Here is a 17,823-nt window from a genome sequence, read left to right as displayed (position 1 = left end):
CTCATAATATCCTCTTATGACTGTTTGTATTTCTGCAGTGTTGGTTGTGATCTCTCTCATTTGTGATTTTATTTATTTCAGTCTTTTCCTTTTTCTTTTTGATAAGTCTGGCTGGGGGTATTTAATTTTGTTAATTCTTTCAAAGAACCAACTCCTAGTTTCGTTGATCTGTCCTATGGTTTTTTTGATTTCGATATCATTGATTTCTTTTCTAATCTTTATTATTTCCCTTCTTCTGCTGTTTTTGGGTTTATTTGCTGTTTTTTTTTTTTTTTCCCCAGCTCCTTTAGGTATAAGGTTAGGTTCTGTATTTGAGACATTTCTTCCTTCTTTAGGTAGTCCTGGATTACTATATACTTTCCTCTTATGACTGCCTTTGCTGCATCCCAAAAGGTTTGAACTGTAGTGTTTTCATTTTCATTGGCTTCCATGTACTTTTTAATTTTCTCTTTAATTTCTTGGTTAACCCATTCATTCTTTAGTAGGATGTTCTTTAATCTCCAAGTGTTCGTGGTCTCTCCACATTTTTTCTTGTGGTTGACTTAAAATTTCATAGCGTTGTGGTCTGAAAATATGCTTGGTGTGATCTCGATCTTTTTGTACTTGCTGAGGCCTGATTTGTGTCCCAGTATGTGATCTATTCTGGAGAATGTTCCATGTGCACTTGAGAAGAATATGAGTTCTGCTTTAGGATGTTCTGAATATTTCTGTTAAGTACATCTGGTCCAGTGTGTCATTCAACGCCATTGTTTCCTTGTTGATTTTTTGCTTAGATGATTTGTCCATTGTTGTAAGTGGGGTGTTAAAAAGCCCTAGTATCATTGTATTATTATCAATGAGTTTCTTTATGTTTGTGAGGAATTGATTTATATATTTGGGTCCTCTCAAGTTGGGGGCATACATATTTACAATTATTAGATCTTCTTGGTAGAGAGACCCCTTAATTATTATTATATAATACGCTTCTTCATCTTTTGTTACAGTCTTTGTTTTAAAATTTAGTTTGTCTGATAATAAGTATGGCTACTCTGGCTTTCTTTTTTTTTTTTTAACAAATTATATATTTATTTTTTATTTATTTTTTTATTTAATTTTTTTTCAATATATGAAGTTTATTGTCAAATTGGTTTCCGTACAACACCCAGTGCTCATCCCAAAAGGTGCCCTCCTCAATACCCATCACCCACCCTCCCCTCCCTCCCACCCCCCATCAACCCTCAGTTTGTTCTCAGTTTTTAACAGTCTCTTATACTTTGGCTCTCTCCCACTCTAACCTCTTTTTTTTTTTTTTTCCTTCCCCTTCCCCATGGGTTTCTGTTAAGTTTCTCAGGATCCACATAAGAGTGAAACCATATGGTATCTGTCTTTCTCTTTATGGCTTATTTCACTTAGCATCACACTCTCCAGTTCCATCCACGTTGCTACAAAAGGCCATATTTCATTCTTTCTCATTGCCACGTAGTATTCCATTGTGTATATAAACCACAATTTCTTTATCCATTCATCAGTTGATGGACATTTAGGCTCTTTCCATACTTTGGCTATTGGTGAGAGTGCTGCTATAAACATTGGGGTACAAGTGCCCCTATGCATCAGTACTCCTGTATCCCTTGGGTAAATTCCTAGCAGTGCTATTGCTGGGTCATAGGGTAGGTCTATTTTTAATTTTCTGAGGAACCTCCACACTGCTTTCCAGAGCGGCTGCACCAATTTGCATTCCCACCAACAGTGCAAGAGGGTTCCCGTTTCTCCACATCTTCTCCAGCATCTATAGTCTCCTGATTTGTTCATTTTGGCCACTCTGACTGGCGTGAGGTGATATCTGAGTGTGGTTTTGATTTGTATTTCCCTGATAAGGAGCGACGTTGAACATCTTTTCATGTGCCTGTTGGCCATCCGGATGTCTTCTTTAGAGAAGTGTCTATTCATGTTTTCTGCCCATTTCTTCACTGGGTTATTTGTTTTCCGGGTGTGGAGTTTGGTGAGCTCTTTATAGATTTTGGATACTAGCCCTTTGTCCGATATGTCATTTGCAAATATCTTTTCCCATTCCGTTGGTTGCCTTTTAGTTTTGTTGGTTGTTTCCTTTGCTGTGCAGAAGCTTTTTATCTTCATAAGGTCCCAGTAATTCATTTTTGCTTTTAATTCCCTTGCCTTTGGAGATGTGTCGAGTAAGAGATTGCTACGGCTGAGGTCAGAGAGGTCTTTTCCTGCTTTCTCCTCTAGGGTTTGGATGGTTTCCTGTCTCACATTCAGGTCCTTTATCCATTTTGAATTTATTTTTGTGAATGGTGTGAGAAAGTGGTCTAGTTTCAACCTTCTGCATGTTGCTGTCCAGTTCTCCCAGCACCATTTGTTAAAGAGACTGTCTTTTTTCCATTGGATGTTCTTTCCTGCTTTGTCAAAGATTAGTTGGCCATACATTTGTGGGTCTAGTTCTGGGGTTTCTATTCTATTACATTGGTCTATGTGTCTGTTTCTGTGCCAATACCATGCTGTCTTGATGATGACAGCTTTGTAGTAGAGGCTAAAGTCTGGGATTGTGATGCCTCCCGCTTTGGTCTTCTTCTTCAAAATTACTTTGGCTATTCGGGGCCTTTTGTGGTTCCATATGAATTTTAGGATTGCTTGTTCTAGTTTCGAGAAGAATGCTGGTGCAATTTTGATTGGGATTGCATTGAATGTGTAGATAGCTTTGGGTAGTATTGACATTTTGACAATATTTATTCTTCCAATCCATGAGCAGGGAATGTCTTTCCATTTCTTTATATCTTCTTCAATTACCTTCATAAGCTTTCTATAGTTTTCAGCATACAGATCTTTTACATCTTTGGTTAGATTTATTCCTAGGTATTTTATGCTTCTTGGTGCAATTGTGAATGGGATCAGTTTCTTTATTTGTCTTTCTGTTGCTTCATTGTTAGTGTATAAGAATGCAACTGATTTCTGTACATTGATTTTGTATCCTGCAACTTTGCTGAATTCATGTATCAGTTCTAGCAGACTTTTGGTGGAGTCTTTCGGATTTTCCATGTATAATATCATGTCATCTGCAAAAAGCGAAAGCTTGACTTCATCTTTGCCAATTTTGATGCCTTTGATTTCCTTTTGTTGTCTGATTGCTGATGCTAGCACTTCCAGCACTATGTTAAACAACAGCGGTGAGAGTGGGCATCCCTGTCGTGTTCCTGATCTCAGGGAAAAAGCTCTCAGTTTTTCCCCGTTGAGGATGATGTTAGCTGTGGGCTTTTCATAAATGGCTTTTATGATGTGTAAGTATGTTCCTTCTATCCCGACTTTCACAAGGGTTTTTATTAAGAAAGGGTGCTGGATTTTGTCAAAGGTACTCTGGCTTTCTTTTGATGTCCATTAGCATGAGATGGTTCTCACTCCCCTCAATTTCAATCTGCAGTTGTTTTTAGGTCTAAAATGAATCTTTTGTGGTGATCATGTAGATGGGTCTTGTTTTTTATTTTTAATCCATTTTGATACACTGTGTCTTTTAATTGGAACATTTAGTCTATTTATACTCAGAGTGATTTTTGAAAGATATGAATTCAGCGCCATCATGTTACCTGTAGAGTTGGTGTTTCTAGTGATGTTTTCTGATCCTTTGTAGTCTTTGTGGATTTGGTCTTCTTTTTTTTTTCTTCTCCACTCAAAGAGTTCCCCTTAAAGTTTCTTGCAGGGCTGGTTTAGTGGTCATGAACTCCTTTAGTTTTTGTTTGTCTGGGAAACTCTTTATCTCTCCTTCCATTCTGAATGACATCCTTGTTGGATAAAGAATTCTTGGCTGCATATTTTTCCCATTCAGCTTGATGAATATATCCTGCAACTCCTTTCTGGCCTGCCAAGTTTCTGTGGACAAATCTTCTATAAACCTGATCTGTCTTCCCTTGAAGGTTAAGGACTTATTTTTCCCTTGCTGCTTTCATGATTCTTTCTTGACCGTGTATTTTGTGAGTTTTACTATGATATGTTGGTTGGCTTTTATTAAATTTCATGGGAGTTCTTTGTGCTTCCTGGATTTTGGTGTCTTTATCCTTCCCAGATAGCAAAGTTTTCAGCTATAATTTGTTCATATAAACCTTCTTTCCCTTCTTCTCTCTTTTCATCTTCTGGGACTCCTATGATACAAATGTAATTCCTCTTTAATAAGTAGCTGAGTTTCTAAGTCTTGTATTGTGATCTTTTGTCTTTGTTTCCCTCTTTTTTTCAGCTTCATTATTTTCCATAATTATCTTCTATATCATTGATTCACTGCTCTGCTTCATCCATCCTCACCATCATGGCATCATTCAAAATTCCATCTCAGTATAGCATTTTTAATCTTGGCCTGACTAGGTTTTAGATCTTTTATTCCTACAAAAAGGGATTTTCTGGTGTGCTCTATGCTTTTTTCAACCCCAGCTAGCATTCTTATAATTGTGGTTTTAAATTCTAGTTCAGACATATTACTTATATCTGTGTTGATTAAATCCCTAGCCATCATTTAACCTGTTCCTTCTTTTGGGGTGAATTCCTCCATCTTGTCATTTTGGAGGAAGAGAAAAAAAAATTTAAATTAAAGAATTAAAACAAAACAAAAAAAATCAAATAAAGGAAGCTATAATCTAGGTGTGTTTCATGTGCTTCCTGAGAAAAGTTTGATAGAAAAGAGAAAAAAGAGAAAAGGAAAAAAAGTAAAAGAAAAAGAAATTAAAAATAAAAAAATTAAATAATAAAATAGAATAGAATAAAATAAAATAAAAAATAAAATAGAATACAAATTTTGCTCTTGAGATGCCTGGGTAGCTCAGTCATTTAAGCATCCGACTTTGGCTCAGGTCATGATTTCACCATTTGTGAGTTCAAGCCCTGTGTTGGGCTCTGTGCTGACAGCTCAGAGCCTGGACCCTGCTTCAGATTTTGTGTCTCCATCTCTCTCTGCCCTTCCCCTGTTCGTGCTCTGTCTTTCTCTCTCTCAAAAATAAACATTAAAAAATTTTTTTAAATGGTTCTTTCTGTATCTAAGAAAGAAAAAAAACCCCAAACTCCACAACATAATCAAAAACATAAGCAAAGAAAATGAACAAGCAAATAAGAAACAACCCAAATAGAGGTAGATCCAGTTTCCCCTAGAACTGAAACTTTGCAGTACACTGTGATCTTTAGACTAAGTGGATGGAAAGGGTTTTTGCTGGTCTTCTGGGGGAGGGGCCTACTGCTGTTTCTCAGGCCAACTTGCCCTAGTGGAGATGTGCCTGGAGAGTGCAGGTGGGTAGGGATTGTAACAGCTCCATTCTCCATTTTATGGTACTGCTTAGCTCACTGGGGTTGATCACTGCAGTTCAGCTGGTGGTGAAAATGGCTTCACCCCACTGTCTAGTCTCTATAGTGAGAATTTTGCACCTTCACAGATGTGTGATCAATCACTCCTCTTTCGTCTCAGGCTTCCATCCTCTCCCCACCTTTACTCTCCTATCCAAGCTGCTCTCTTGCCAGGTGGCACCTCCCTCCAGGGTTTTATCTCAGATGGGGCTGCGTTTCAAAACCCTACACTTCAGAGACCCACGTGGCTCAGACCCATGCTGATCCTCTGGGGGAGGGTCTTGCTGAACAATTGCCAGGTATTGATTGTCCCAAAAAAACATTCGCAGGAGACCACACAGCAGCAGAGGCTCAAAGTTTATGGTAAATCCCAACACATAGCTATCGCCAGGGTTTGTTGCCCTTAGCTAGTGTCTTTGTTCTGATATCAGTAAACATGGCAGCTCTCTGGGGCCTGCTGAGACTTTTGCCTATGGAGAGGCCATATTGCCTCTACCAAATGCACTCCAAGTAGTGGAACCCTCTCTTCCCTGTGTGGCACATGGACCCCTTAGACCACACTACCCGCTCCTGGGGGATTCACCCTGCTTCCTCACCAGAGCACTACTAGGCACTGAGCTCTGAAACTTCAGATTCTGCACTCCGCTGTGTGTGTGGGGTTTTTTTTTTTTTATGTTTATTTATTTTTGAGATATAGTGTGAGCAGAGGAAGGGCAGAGAGAGAGAGACAGAGAGAGAGAGACAGAATCCAAAGCAGGCTCCAGGCTCTGAGCTGTCAGCACAGAGTCCATCACGGGGTTCAAACCCTCAGACTGTGAGATCCTGATCTGAGCTGAAGTCGGATGCTTAACCGACTGAGCCACCCAGGCACCTCTGTACTCCACTATTTATAGACAACTGTTGGTGTTGAAACCCTCTCCTTTTTCCCTGTCAGTGGTTTTTGGAAACAAATTTCTTCTTGTCCAGTTCCCTGTGAGTGTTTTCACTCTCTCTCTCTCTCTCTGTCTGTCTCTCCCTTTAGCTACTTTCAGGGGAAATGCTTTTCTTGCATGATTCCAACACACTGCACTGTCTCCCCCTTCTCTCTCTGTCCTCTATCTGTGAAAATGGCTCCCTAATCTCTGTGGCGCCACGGCTTTTCTCTCTCCCAATTCACCTCTCCACACCATATACCTGCCTAGATCTCTCGCTCAAATTATGCAGATTGTCATGTTCATCCTCAGTTTAATTTCCTAGGTGTCCAAAATGGTTTGGTGTTGATCTAGCAGTTTTTCTGGGATGAGACAAGCTCAAGATCCCCATACTATGCTGCCATCTTAACTCTTTATATTCAGAATTTTAACGTAAAATGAAACTTTTTAGAATATCTTAAATATAAACACACCAAGAGAGATTATCTTTTTTTTCTGAATGCTTTTTACTGAATCTATTACCATATTGATAGTAGATCTTGCCAAAGCTATTGGAAGATTTGAGTATAGATTTTCAGTATTCTTAATACTTTCTTTTGAAAAATAATTAAAATAGATAGTAATGATTGACATTTATTGATCACTACGTGGTTATGATGTAGCAGGCACTATATCAAGCACTTTGTTTACATTAAATTATTTCAGGCTTGTAGTAGGCAAAGAAGGCAGGTGTTATATCTATTTTCAGATGAGTAAATTAAGGTATATAGCAGTTAAGTAAATAAAGCAACTCTACGAATGTCACACACACACACAGCTAGAAAATGGCAAAGTGAGGACTCAAATATCAGACTGTCTGACTCCCTAGATCCATCTACCTAGTCTAGTGTTATACTGTAGAACTTCCTGGATAGGTTAAGAATAGCTTGTCAATATTGAACCAAACCATCTTTGTTTGCCATTGCATAGAAGATTCTCCCCAGAAGAGAAGAACGTCCTCTCTTTTGTTCCTTGATTTTACCCTTGGACTTGGATGGTAGCCTACATGACTTTTAGCTTTTAGTCTATTTTATGACCTAGTAGTTGAAGGAACAAACAGTTTATTTTTTAAAAACTAAAACTGTTCAAGGGATATTTCATTTCTATCTTTATTTTTCATCGTTTTTTTCCTATGAAATTTCTTTTCATGGAGAGCTTTTCTCAAGAGTTCCAAAAATTATAATAATATTAAAATATGCTATTTATTAGAAATTTTGGCATGTATACTCATTCAAAGATCTAGGAGATTTGTTTTTAAAGCAGAACATTTCTGAGCCATTTCTTTTTCTGTCTATTTCATTCTCCCCACTACCACCCCTCCCTCAATTAAGAAATCAAAGGTTTTCAGTGATCTTCAGGGATGTAAATGCTAACTAAATTTTTAAAACTTTAGTCAAATGCCATTCAGTTTTTAAATGTTATCTGTGAAAGGACAAAGTGTCAATTAGACTAACACTGCTTTCCAAAGAATGACAGTATTTTATACCATAAGCCAGCAATCTGTGGTCTATGTGCTTTCTCCAATTTCTCCACAGGAAATTAGATAGTTTTCTAATGCAGCTTTGAATGCACTCAGTCAAATATTGAAAGATTTGTCCTTACCTACCAAATCAAATTCAAACTTGTTATACCATACTTCCCAGACCCTTATTTGCCTCTGAGGCTTGACATTTTGAACATCCATTGTTTTGGATTGCTTCAATCTCTAGTCATTTCAGATAGCCTGAATCTCTTGGAGGCACCATACTTATTCACACTTCTGTGATTTTCCCCGTGATGTTTTCTTCCTGGCATGCTCTTCCTATCTAGCTCTCTCTTTCTCACCCAAGATATCATGCCAGTGTCAACACCTCCAGAAAACCTTCCTTGAATCTCTGGTTGTTCTTAGTGTCCCTTGTCTGTTTTGGCATAGTCCCCCATGCACACCTCTGGCTTAGCACATACCATATTAAACTGAAATTATCTGCTTAGGGTTTTTGCCTTGAGGATAAGATTGGTGTGGCTCATTTTTACCCTCCAAGCTCCTTAGCACACTGCCTGAACATAGGAGGTATCATACACAGGCGTTTGCATTAAACTGAACTTCCAGAAGAATGTGGAGGAGACTCTCGGAATACTATCTCTTTCTAGCATGATACGACACCGCAGTATAGTTCTGGGTTTCGGACCTGTCCTCTCTTGTGAGTGCTTCTTTGGCCCTTAGCAAGAGTTCCATAATTATTCGTTGATTTACATTTGTATTTCCGTCCTTGTGGTACATATAAATTACCCAGATCTTTGGGCTGCATATTTCATTGAATGTTGAGAGGGTAACAGAGGTGGCAAACACAGTGACAGCAACAAATTCAGTCTGTAGACATGTTTTGTTTGACGAGCTATGAACCAGTGTTTAACAATGTTTTAGCTGAAAAGCCAGATACCCGGTTTAATCTCTTAAAAACTCAAAAGATTGTTTTTGTAACTCAACTTCGCATTCACACATGGCAGCAATTGCCTGGAACTGAGTAGTGGCTGCATGTTTTAGATGGTTTGTCATGGTCCCTACCAATTCTTGGTGAGTCCCTGGCATGCAGGCTGCATGTCAGTTCTGTTTATCTGCATGCATTGTTTTTTTTTTGTTGAAGATAAATATTTTTCTGGAAGGGCAGGAGAGCATCGTCGTTCAGGGCGTGGACTAGGGAATTCGATTGTCCGGGTTCAGATCCTAGCTCTGCCGCTTATTAGCCACTTCTACCTTTGTGACTCTTACAAGTTACTCAGTGTCACTCAATTTCCTTTTCTATAAATTGGAGATAACAATAAACTCACCTCCTAGGGTGGTTGTAGTGATTAAATGAGTTGATATATGTGAATCACATAAACCGAGTCTGGCACATAGTAAACACCGTATGTATTAGCACTATTATTAGTCATGGCTTTAGGAAATGTGGAAAATGAAAACAAGAGAGGGCCCTGTGTTTTAAGAATATATGTCTCCAAACGGGAACCTTCTTGCATTGTTGGTGGGAATGCAAATTGGTGCAGCCGCTCTGGAAAGCAGTGTGGAGGTTCCTCAGAAAATTAAAAATAGACCTACCCTATGACCCAGCAATAGCACTGCTAGGAATTTACCCAAGGGATACAGGAGTACTGATGCATAGGGGCACTTGTACCCCAATGTTTATAGCAGCACTCTCAACTATAGCTAAATTATGGAAAGAGCCTAAATGTCCCATCAACTGACGAATGGATAAAGAAATTGTGGTTTATATATACAATGGAATACTACGTGGCAATGAGAAAGAATGAAATATGGCCTTTTGTAGCAACGTGGATGGAACTGGAGAGTGTGATGCTAAGTGAAATAAGCCATACAGAGAAAGACAGATACCATATGGTTTCACTCTTATGTGGATCCTGAGAAACTTAACAGAAACCCATGGGGGAGGGGAAGAAAAAAAAAAAAAAAGAGGTTAGAGTGGGAGAGAGCCAAAGCATAAGAGACTGTTAAAAACTGAGAACAAACTGAGAGTTGATGGGGGGTGGGAGGGAGGGGAGGGTGGGTGGTGGGTATTGAGGAGGGCACCTGTTGGGATGAGCACTGGGTGTTGTATGGAAACCAATTTGACAATAAATTTCATATATTGGAAAAAAAAAAAAAAAGAATATACGTCTCCAGGGGCGCCTGGTTGGCTCAGTCAGTTAAGTGCCTGAATTTGGCTCAGGTCATGGGCTCACGGTTCCTGAATTTGAGCCCCACATCCGGCTCACTGCTGTTAGCACGGATCCTGCTTCGGATCCTCTGGCCCCCTCCCTTCCAACCACCCCCCCCCCCACACACACACACATACTTTCTCTCTCAAAAATAAATAAATGTAAAAAAGAGAAAGTATGTCTTCAGAGAAATAAGAGAGAAGTTCATTTGTTGAAGCACTGGCATCCAGCCCTCCTTGCTCATTTATGTTATTGCCTGTGCCTGTAGGAATTTGACCTTGTACCACCTGTGCAGTATGACCCTCATGGGCCCACACTTCAAATTCATTCTTGATTTGCAGTTGAGAAGCATATGCTTTTTTACCCCTTTCATCACAGATGAGAATCGGTATTCCATTTGTAAAGCATGCATGTTGATTTAAAGTTAAAATGCCCATTGTAATTACTGGTACATTTTATTTTAGGGAAACATGCAGAATTCTTGGATTACAACAGGTGAAGATTCTGGGGTGGGTGAAGCTGCCAAGAGAGGATTCTCCCATGGCGATGCGGATGTTGTTGTAGGTGCATCTGCTGGGGAAGCTGAAAAATGGAAACTGGAACTGGTGAGAATTTGAGTGCTTTTCTCTTTTGTACTATATTGTGGTAAATATATATAACATAAGCTTAACACTTTAACCATTTTAAAATTTACCATTTAACAATTTAAGTGTACAACTCATTTGCATTAAATACAATGACAATGTTGTACAACCATAAACACTATCCATTTCAAGAATTTTTATCATCCCAAACAAAAACTGTTGGGACATCTCGGGTGGCTCAGTCGGTTAAACATCCGACACTTGGTTTCTGCTCAGGTCATGATCTTGTGGTTTCGTGAATTCGAGTCCTAAGTTGGGCTCTGTGCTGGCATTGAGGAATCTGTTTGGGATCCTTTCTCTCTCTCTCGCTCGCTCTTGCTCTCTCTCTCTGTCTCTCTCTCTCTCTCTCTGTCCCGCCCTGACTCATGCTTTCTCTGTCTCTCTCAGAATAAATACATAAAAAATAAAAAACAAAAAATCAAAAAACTATGTACCCATTAAATAAAACTTCCATTCTCCTCTCTCCTAACCCCTGGCAACCTCTTCTGCTTTCTGTCTTTATGAATTTGCCTAGTCTAGGTACCTGACATATGCAGAATCAAACAATATTGGTCCTTTTGTGTCTGGCATGTTTCATCGAGCATGTTTTCAGGGTTCATCGGCGGTGTATCATGTAGCAGAATTTCCTTTTTCAGGGTGAGTCATATTCCATTGATGTCTATACCACACTTTGTTTATCCATTCATTTGTTGATTAAAGTTTCGTTTGTTACCACCTTTTGGCTCTTGTGAATGAAGCTGAACATCAGTACACAAGTATCTGTTTTTGCCCCGACTTTCATTTCCCTTGGGTATATAACCAGAAATGGAACTGCTGGATCCTATGGTAATTCTTCACTCTTTTTTCTTTCTGCTCCTCAGACTCCATCATTTCATCTGTCCTGTCTTCAAGTTTTCTGATTCTTTGTTCCGCTGCTCACATGGGCCCTTCCATACCTTTCGTGAATTTTTCATTTTGGTTATCGTACCTTCCAGCTCTGGGACTTTTGTTTGGTTCCTTTTATACTTTGTTTTCTTACTTTTTTAAAAGTTTTATTTTCATTCCAGTTAGTCAGCACCAAGTGTTATATTAGTTTCAGGTGTACAGTGTCTTCCTTACTGCTTATAGTTCTTTGGACATTGGCCATGTTTCCTTTTAGCTCTTTGGGCACATTTAAGATTATTGTTTTAAATTTTTTTTCTAGTAGGCCTGGTGCCTGTAGATTTTTTTAAGGGTGGTTTCTGTAGATTTATTTGTTTGTTTGTTTGTTTGTTTGTTTATTATTTATTTATTCTATGCCTCTGAGTAGGTCATATTTTCCTGCTTCTTTGTATGCTTTTTTTTTTTTTTTTTTTTTTTGTGGTTGAAAACTGGACATTGGAATGAACTGTTATACTGTGATGACTCTGGAAATCCAATCCCCCATTTTCCCCATGGTTTTCTGCTTCTTTTATTGTTGAAGGTTGTATCGTCTTTTTGTTTCGAGACTTTTCCAATTTATTTTTGTAGACTGTTCCTTGTTGTGTGTGATCGCTGAACTCTGTTTCGTTAGCTCATGTTCCACTAATGCTTGATAGATTTCCGTGAATGCCAGGAGCTAAAACAAGTAAGCCAACAACCACCAAAACCACACACGCCTAGAAAGCCCAGAAAGAAGAGCCACCTCTGCCAGTCTTTGTGGATTGGTTCTGTGCTGGGGCATTTCTTCCTTCAGCGTGTAGCTGGGCTTGCTCTCAGCCTAGAGATCAGCTGGAGTGAAAGCTTAAGGTCTTCTCAGGCCCGAGCGTGTATCTTCCCGGGGAAGGCTTTCTAAATCCCCTCATATACGTAGCTGGTTTTGAATGTCCTCACTTCCCAGAGTCTCAAATAATTTTATTTTCAGATCAAATGATGCTTTCAAATCTTTTGATGTTGTAACAGGCCTTTCTTTTTCCTCTTGCTTGAAATCTTATTTGCATTAAATTTGATGTGCAGAATTGATCAATGATGATGAAAATGTAAAAATGACACTGTATAGGGAGGACTCCAGGGGGAGATAGGATGGATTATATAGTCCAGCTCTCGTTATCATCTCTAGGTATTATTGTTAGAGTATTCTGAGGGCTCATATGGCTCTAAACTCCCTCTCCTTTCTCAGCCCCTGACCCAAGCTTTATTCTACTATTTTGGAAAGAGTTCTTTTTTTTTTAAACAAAATGAAAGATTACGTAAACTGTATTTTCTTCCCAGCTGAATAATCTATGAAACTATTTAATGCCCACAGGATAAAGACCCATCTCCCAAGCTGTCCACAGTTTGGTTCAAGCTCCCTTTCTGGACTCATTTCTGTCAGTCTCCCAAACATTACTGTAGACATACAGACCCCTCACTACTTCCTACGTCATAAACTTATTGCCCACTTCCATTAATTAAAAAAAAAAAATTTTTTTAATATTTATTTAGTTTTGGGGGAGAGAGAGAGAGAGAGAGAGAGAGAGAGCATGATGGGGGAGGGGGAGAGAGAGAGGGAGACACAGAATCTGAAGCAGGCTCCAGGCTCCAAGCTGTCAGCACAGAGCCCGGCACAGAGTTGTGAGATCATGACCTGAGCTGAAGTCAGACACTTAACTGACTGAGCCACCCAGGTGCCCCTACCCACTTCCATTTCTGTTTGCATCACTGGCTGTGGTTTATGCAGATATCCTGACCTAAACTTTCCTTCTTAACTTCTGCCCACCGAAATACTTCCTGCCTACAAGGCTGTGTTCAGATGCCCCCTCCCGTTCTACCTTCCTTGATTACACGCTTCCACTCCTCCTTCTCCCACATTAGAATTAGTTTCTCTCTTGGGGCACCTAGGTGGCTCAGTCGGTTGTGTGTCTCACTCGATTTCAGCTCAGATCATGATCTCACAGTTCGTGGGATCAAGCCCCATTGTTGATCTCTGTGCTGACAGTGCGGAGCCTGCTTGGAATTCTCTGTCTCCCTCTCTTTCCGTCCCTCCCCTGCTCATGCACGTGAGCACTTGCACTCTCTCTCTCTCAAAATAAATGAATAAACTTAAAAAAAAGAATTAATGTCTCTCTTACATCTCCTCTTAGCGTCGTGTTTACAATTGCTATAAATTCGTTTCTTATCCAGTCTGTGGCAAACTGCAGTCCCCACGTCTGTGTGCCCTGTGTCCTGATCCTCCTCGCTGTTTTCAAGGGTTTTGCTCTTGTACTGATCTCCTCTTGCTCTTGCATCTTTCCTCCCTCTTTACTGGGTTTTTCTCAGGAGAACATGTGCTCTACTAGCTCCCATCTTGAAGCAAGTACAAAATATACTCTCTGGATCCTGTGCTCCCTTCGAACTATCACTCAACGATTGCTCCCCTGCATACCAACACTTTCCCAAACAGTTGTCCACATTCATGTCACCACTTCTCCCCTCCCCCTGTCTCTTTAACATACGTCGGTTGAGCCGATACCTCACGTTGGCCTCAACTTGTTCTTTTCAAGGTCATCAGTGACCTGCACCAATCAGTCCTCCTCTTCCTGAACCTTGTGGCAGCATTCTAATTATGATACGTATAATGCTCATGTCATCCCCCTTTACTTGTCTAATGGCCCAATTTAACATACGCTCAGAAAAATGCACAAAACAGGGGCGTCTGGGTGGCTCAGTTGGTTAAACATCTGACTCTCAATTTTGGCTCAGGTCACAATCTCACAGTTTGTGGGACTGAGCCCCGTGTTGGGCTATGTGCTCGCAGCTTGGGATTCTCTATCTCTCTCTCTATCTCTGTCTCTCCTGCTCCTCCCCTCCTTGCACACACTCTCTCTCTCTTTCAAAATAAATAGATAAAAATTTTTAAAAGTGTACAAAACAAAAATGTGCAGCTTCATGATTTTGTTCTAATGAGCACCCTCTCTCTGTGCCCCCTCCTAGTCACTGCCCCATCATTCCCTTAGAGCTAATCACTATCTTGACTTATGAAAATTGCCGAAGCAAGATCTCTGGACACTCTAGTTGATGTCTACCTGACTTTTTAAACACTGTAAAAATTGGGTCACACAGTATATAATTTTTTGTGTCTGACTTATTTTGTTTGACATTATGTTTGTTAGATTCATACACATTGTTGCATGTGGCAGACATTTGTTCATTTTCAGGGTGGGTCTACTGTATAAATACACTATAATTCATTTATCCATTCCTCAGTTGATGGGTTTTTGTGTTGTTTCCAGTTTGGGGCTATTGTAAATGTTGCTGCTATGGACTAACTCTTTCTTTCTTTCTTTCTTTCTTTCTTTCTTTCTTTCTTTCTTTCCTTTCCTTTCCTTTCCTTTCCTTTCCTTTCCTTTCCTTTCTTTCCTTATTTCTATCTATACATCCATCCATCTATTTTATTTTATTTTTAAATTTTTTTTAACATTTATTTTTGAGACAGAGAGAGACAGAGCATGAATGGGGGAGAGAGAGAGAGAAGGAGACACAGAATCCGAAACAGGCTCCAGGCTCTGAGCTGTTAGCACAAAGCCTGATGCGGGGCTTGAACTCACGGACCGTGAGATCATGACCTGAGCCGAAGTCGGACGCTCAACCGACTGAGCCACCCAGGCGCCTCTCCATCTATCTATTTTAGAGAGAGGGAGAGTGAGAGAGAGAGTATGAGCAGGGGAGGGACAGAGGGGGAGAGAAAGAGAATCTTACTTATTTAAAATTTTTTATTAGAGAGAGCGCGTGCAAGCAAGAGAGGGGCAGGAGAGAGAGAGAGGGAGAGAGAGAGAGAGAGAGAGAGAGGGAGGGAGAGAGAATCTTAAGCAGGCTTCACAGTCATCACGGAGCTGGAGGCGGGGCTCGACCCCACAATCATGGCGTCATGACTTGAGCCAAAATCAAAAGTCAGATGTTCAACCGGCTGAGCCACTCAAGGCATCCCTGAACATTCTTTAAGGTTGGTCTGTTGGTGTACATGGCACACATTTATGTCAGGTGTATATCTTGGAGTGGAATTATTGGTCTTAGGGGTATATAGCTGTTCAAACTGAGTGGTTAAGCTGAGCTTTGGGGTGGTTTTTATCAGTTTACACTTCTACAGCAGCATAGGAGTGATACCTTTGCTCCATATCCCCCCAACACGTTGTATTGTCAGTTTTTCTGGTGGGCTTGTAGTGCTATGTCCTTGTGGTTTTCACCTGCATTTCCCTGATTACGCATGAGATTAAATACTTTTTTTTTTTTTATTTTAAATTTTTTTTTTTTCAACATTTTTAATTTATTTTTGGGACAGAGAGAGACAGAGCATGAACGGGGGAGGGGCAGAGAGAGAGGGAGACACAGAATCGGAAACAGGCTCCAGGCTCCGAGCCATCAGCCCAGAGCCTGATGCGGGGCTCGAACTCACGGACCGCGAGATCGTGACCTGGCTGAAGTCGGACGCTTAACCGACTGCGCCACCCAGGCGCCCCGAGATTAAATACTTTTCACGTACTTATTGGTGTGCTCCTCTTGTGAGGTGCATGTTCAATACCTACTTATTATTTTGAGTTATCTGACATTGTTTTTTTGAACTTCTTTTATGTATTCTCGATACAAGCCCTTTGTTGGTTCTATCTGTTGTAAATGTATTTTCCCACTCTGTGGCTTGCCTTATAATTGTCTTGATAGTTTTATTTCTTTCTCTTGCTTTCTATTTTTTTCATTCCTTCCTTCATGACTAAAATTTCTTAATTTTAATGTCATCCCCTTTATTGTTTAGTGCTTTCTGTGTCCTATTTAAAAGAATGAAATCTTTTCATTTGTAACTATGTGGCTGGAACTAGAGTGTATTATGCTAAGCGAAATTAGAGAAAGACAAATACCATATGACTTCACTCATATGAGGAGTTTAAGACACAAAACAGGTGGACACAAGGGAAGGGAAGGAAAAATAATATAAAAACAGGGAGGAAAACAAAACATAAGAGACTCTTAAATATGGAGAACAAACTGAGGGTTACTGGAGGGGTTGTGGGAGGGGGCGGTGAGCTAAATGGGTAAGGGGCATTAAGGGATCTACTCCTGAAATCCTTGTTGCACTATATGCTAACTAACTTGGATGTAAATTTAAAAATAAAAATAAAAAATAAAGTGAGTTTCTTATAGACAATTAAAAAAAAAAATGTATCCCTGCCCCAGATCATGAAGAACTTCTCTTAGATTTTCTTCTGCAAACTTTATAGTCTTGCTTTTAACATTTAAATCTCCATCTACCTGCAATTTAGTTTTGTATTTGATGTAGTGTGTAGGGGATCACCTTTTGCTCTTTTCCCATATAGTTGTCTACACACACACACACACACACACACACACACACACATTAACCACTTGTTGAAGACAGTCCTTTGTCTGAATCTTTGTCATAAATCAGGTGTACATAGATGTCTGGGCTCTGTTTTTTATTTCCTTGTTCTTTGTGCTACAACCATCCTCTCCTCTCTTGATTGTTACAGCTCTCTATCTGTTAGGGTAGGTATATCTACCTATTAGACTACTTACCACATCTTCCAGCGTTGTACTTTGTCCCCAAAAATGTCTTACTTCTGGCCTTTTGTACTTCCAAATACATTTTAGAATTAATTTGTCAAAGTCCAAAAAGCCATTATGAGGTTTTGATTGAGATTGTCTATTTAAAATTTTTTTTTTAATGTTTATTTATCTTTGAGAGAGAGACAGACAGAGTGCAAGCTGGGAGTAGGTAAAGAGAGAGAGAGACACAGAATCCAAAGTGGGCTCCAGGCTCTGAGCTGGCAGCACAGAGCCCGACAGGGGGCTTGAACTCAGGAATGGCAAGGTCATGACCTGAGCTGAAGTCAGATGCTTGACCGACTGAGCCACCCAGGCATCCCTTGATTGAGATTGTCTTTAAGCTATAAGTCACTTGGGAGAAAAGATATCTTTATGATATTATATCATCTAATCCATTAAACTTATGTATTACTCTATTTATATAGGACATCTTTAATTTTTGTCAATAACCTTTTACAGTTTTTTTTCTTTTTTAAAAAGTTATTTTATTTTATTTATTTTGAGAGAGACAGAGAGTGCAAGTGGGGGAGGGGCAGAGAGAGAGAGAGAGAGAGAGAGAGAGATTGAGAATCCCAAACAGGCTCCCCACTGTCAGCATGGAGCTCGATGGTTTTGAACTCACAAAACCATGAGATCATGACCTGAGCCAAAACCAAGAGTTGGGCACTTAACTGACTGAGCCACCCAGGCTCCCCACCCCCCAGGATCATTTTTAA

General features: G+C 39.9%; 1 protein-coding gene across 10 annotated transcripts in view; it reads left to right on the top strand.

The window, feature by feature from the left end:
- Nucleotides 1-17,823, top strand: part of SDCCAG8 (SHH signaling and ciliogenesis regulator SDCCAG8) — a 258,511-nt gene that overhangs the window by 41,130 nt on the left and 199,558 nt on the right. For all 10 annotated transcript variants that reach the window (XM_042926493.1, XM_042926498.1, XM_042926494.1 and 7 more), the window contains one exon: nt 10,418-10,558. In XM_042926493.1, the coding sequence (XP_042782427.1) occupies nt 10,418-10,558 (141 nt within the window). The remainder of the gene's footprint in view (nt 1-10,417; nt 10,559-17,823) is intronic.

This window comes from Panthera leo, chromosome F3 (assembly GCF_018350215.1).
Source record: "Panthera leo isolate Ple1 chromosome F3, P.leo_Ple1_pat1.1, whole genome shotgun sequence".
In the NCBI taxonomy this organism is placed as follows: domain Eukaryota; kingdom Metazoa; phylum Chordata; class Mammalia; order Carnivora; family Felidae; genus Panthera; species Panthera leo.
The sequence above is the reverse complement of the archived record's forward strand: the minus strand, read 5'-3'. Positions and strand labels throughout refer to the sequence as shown.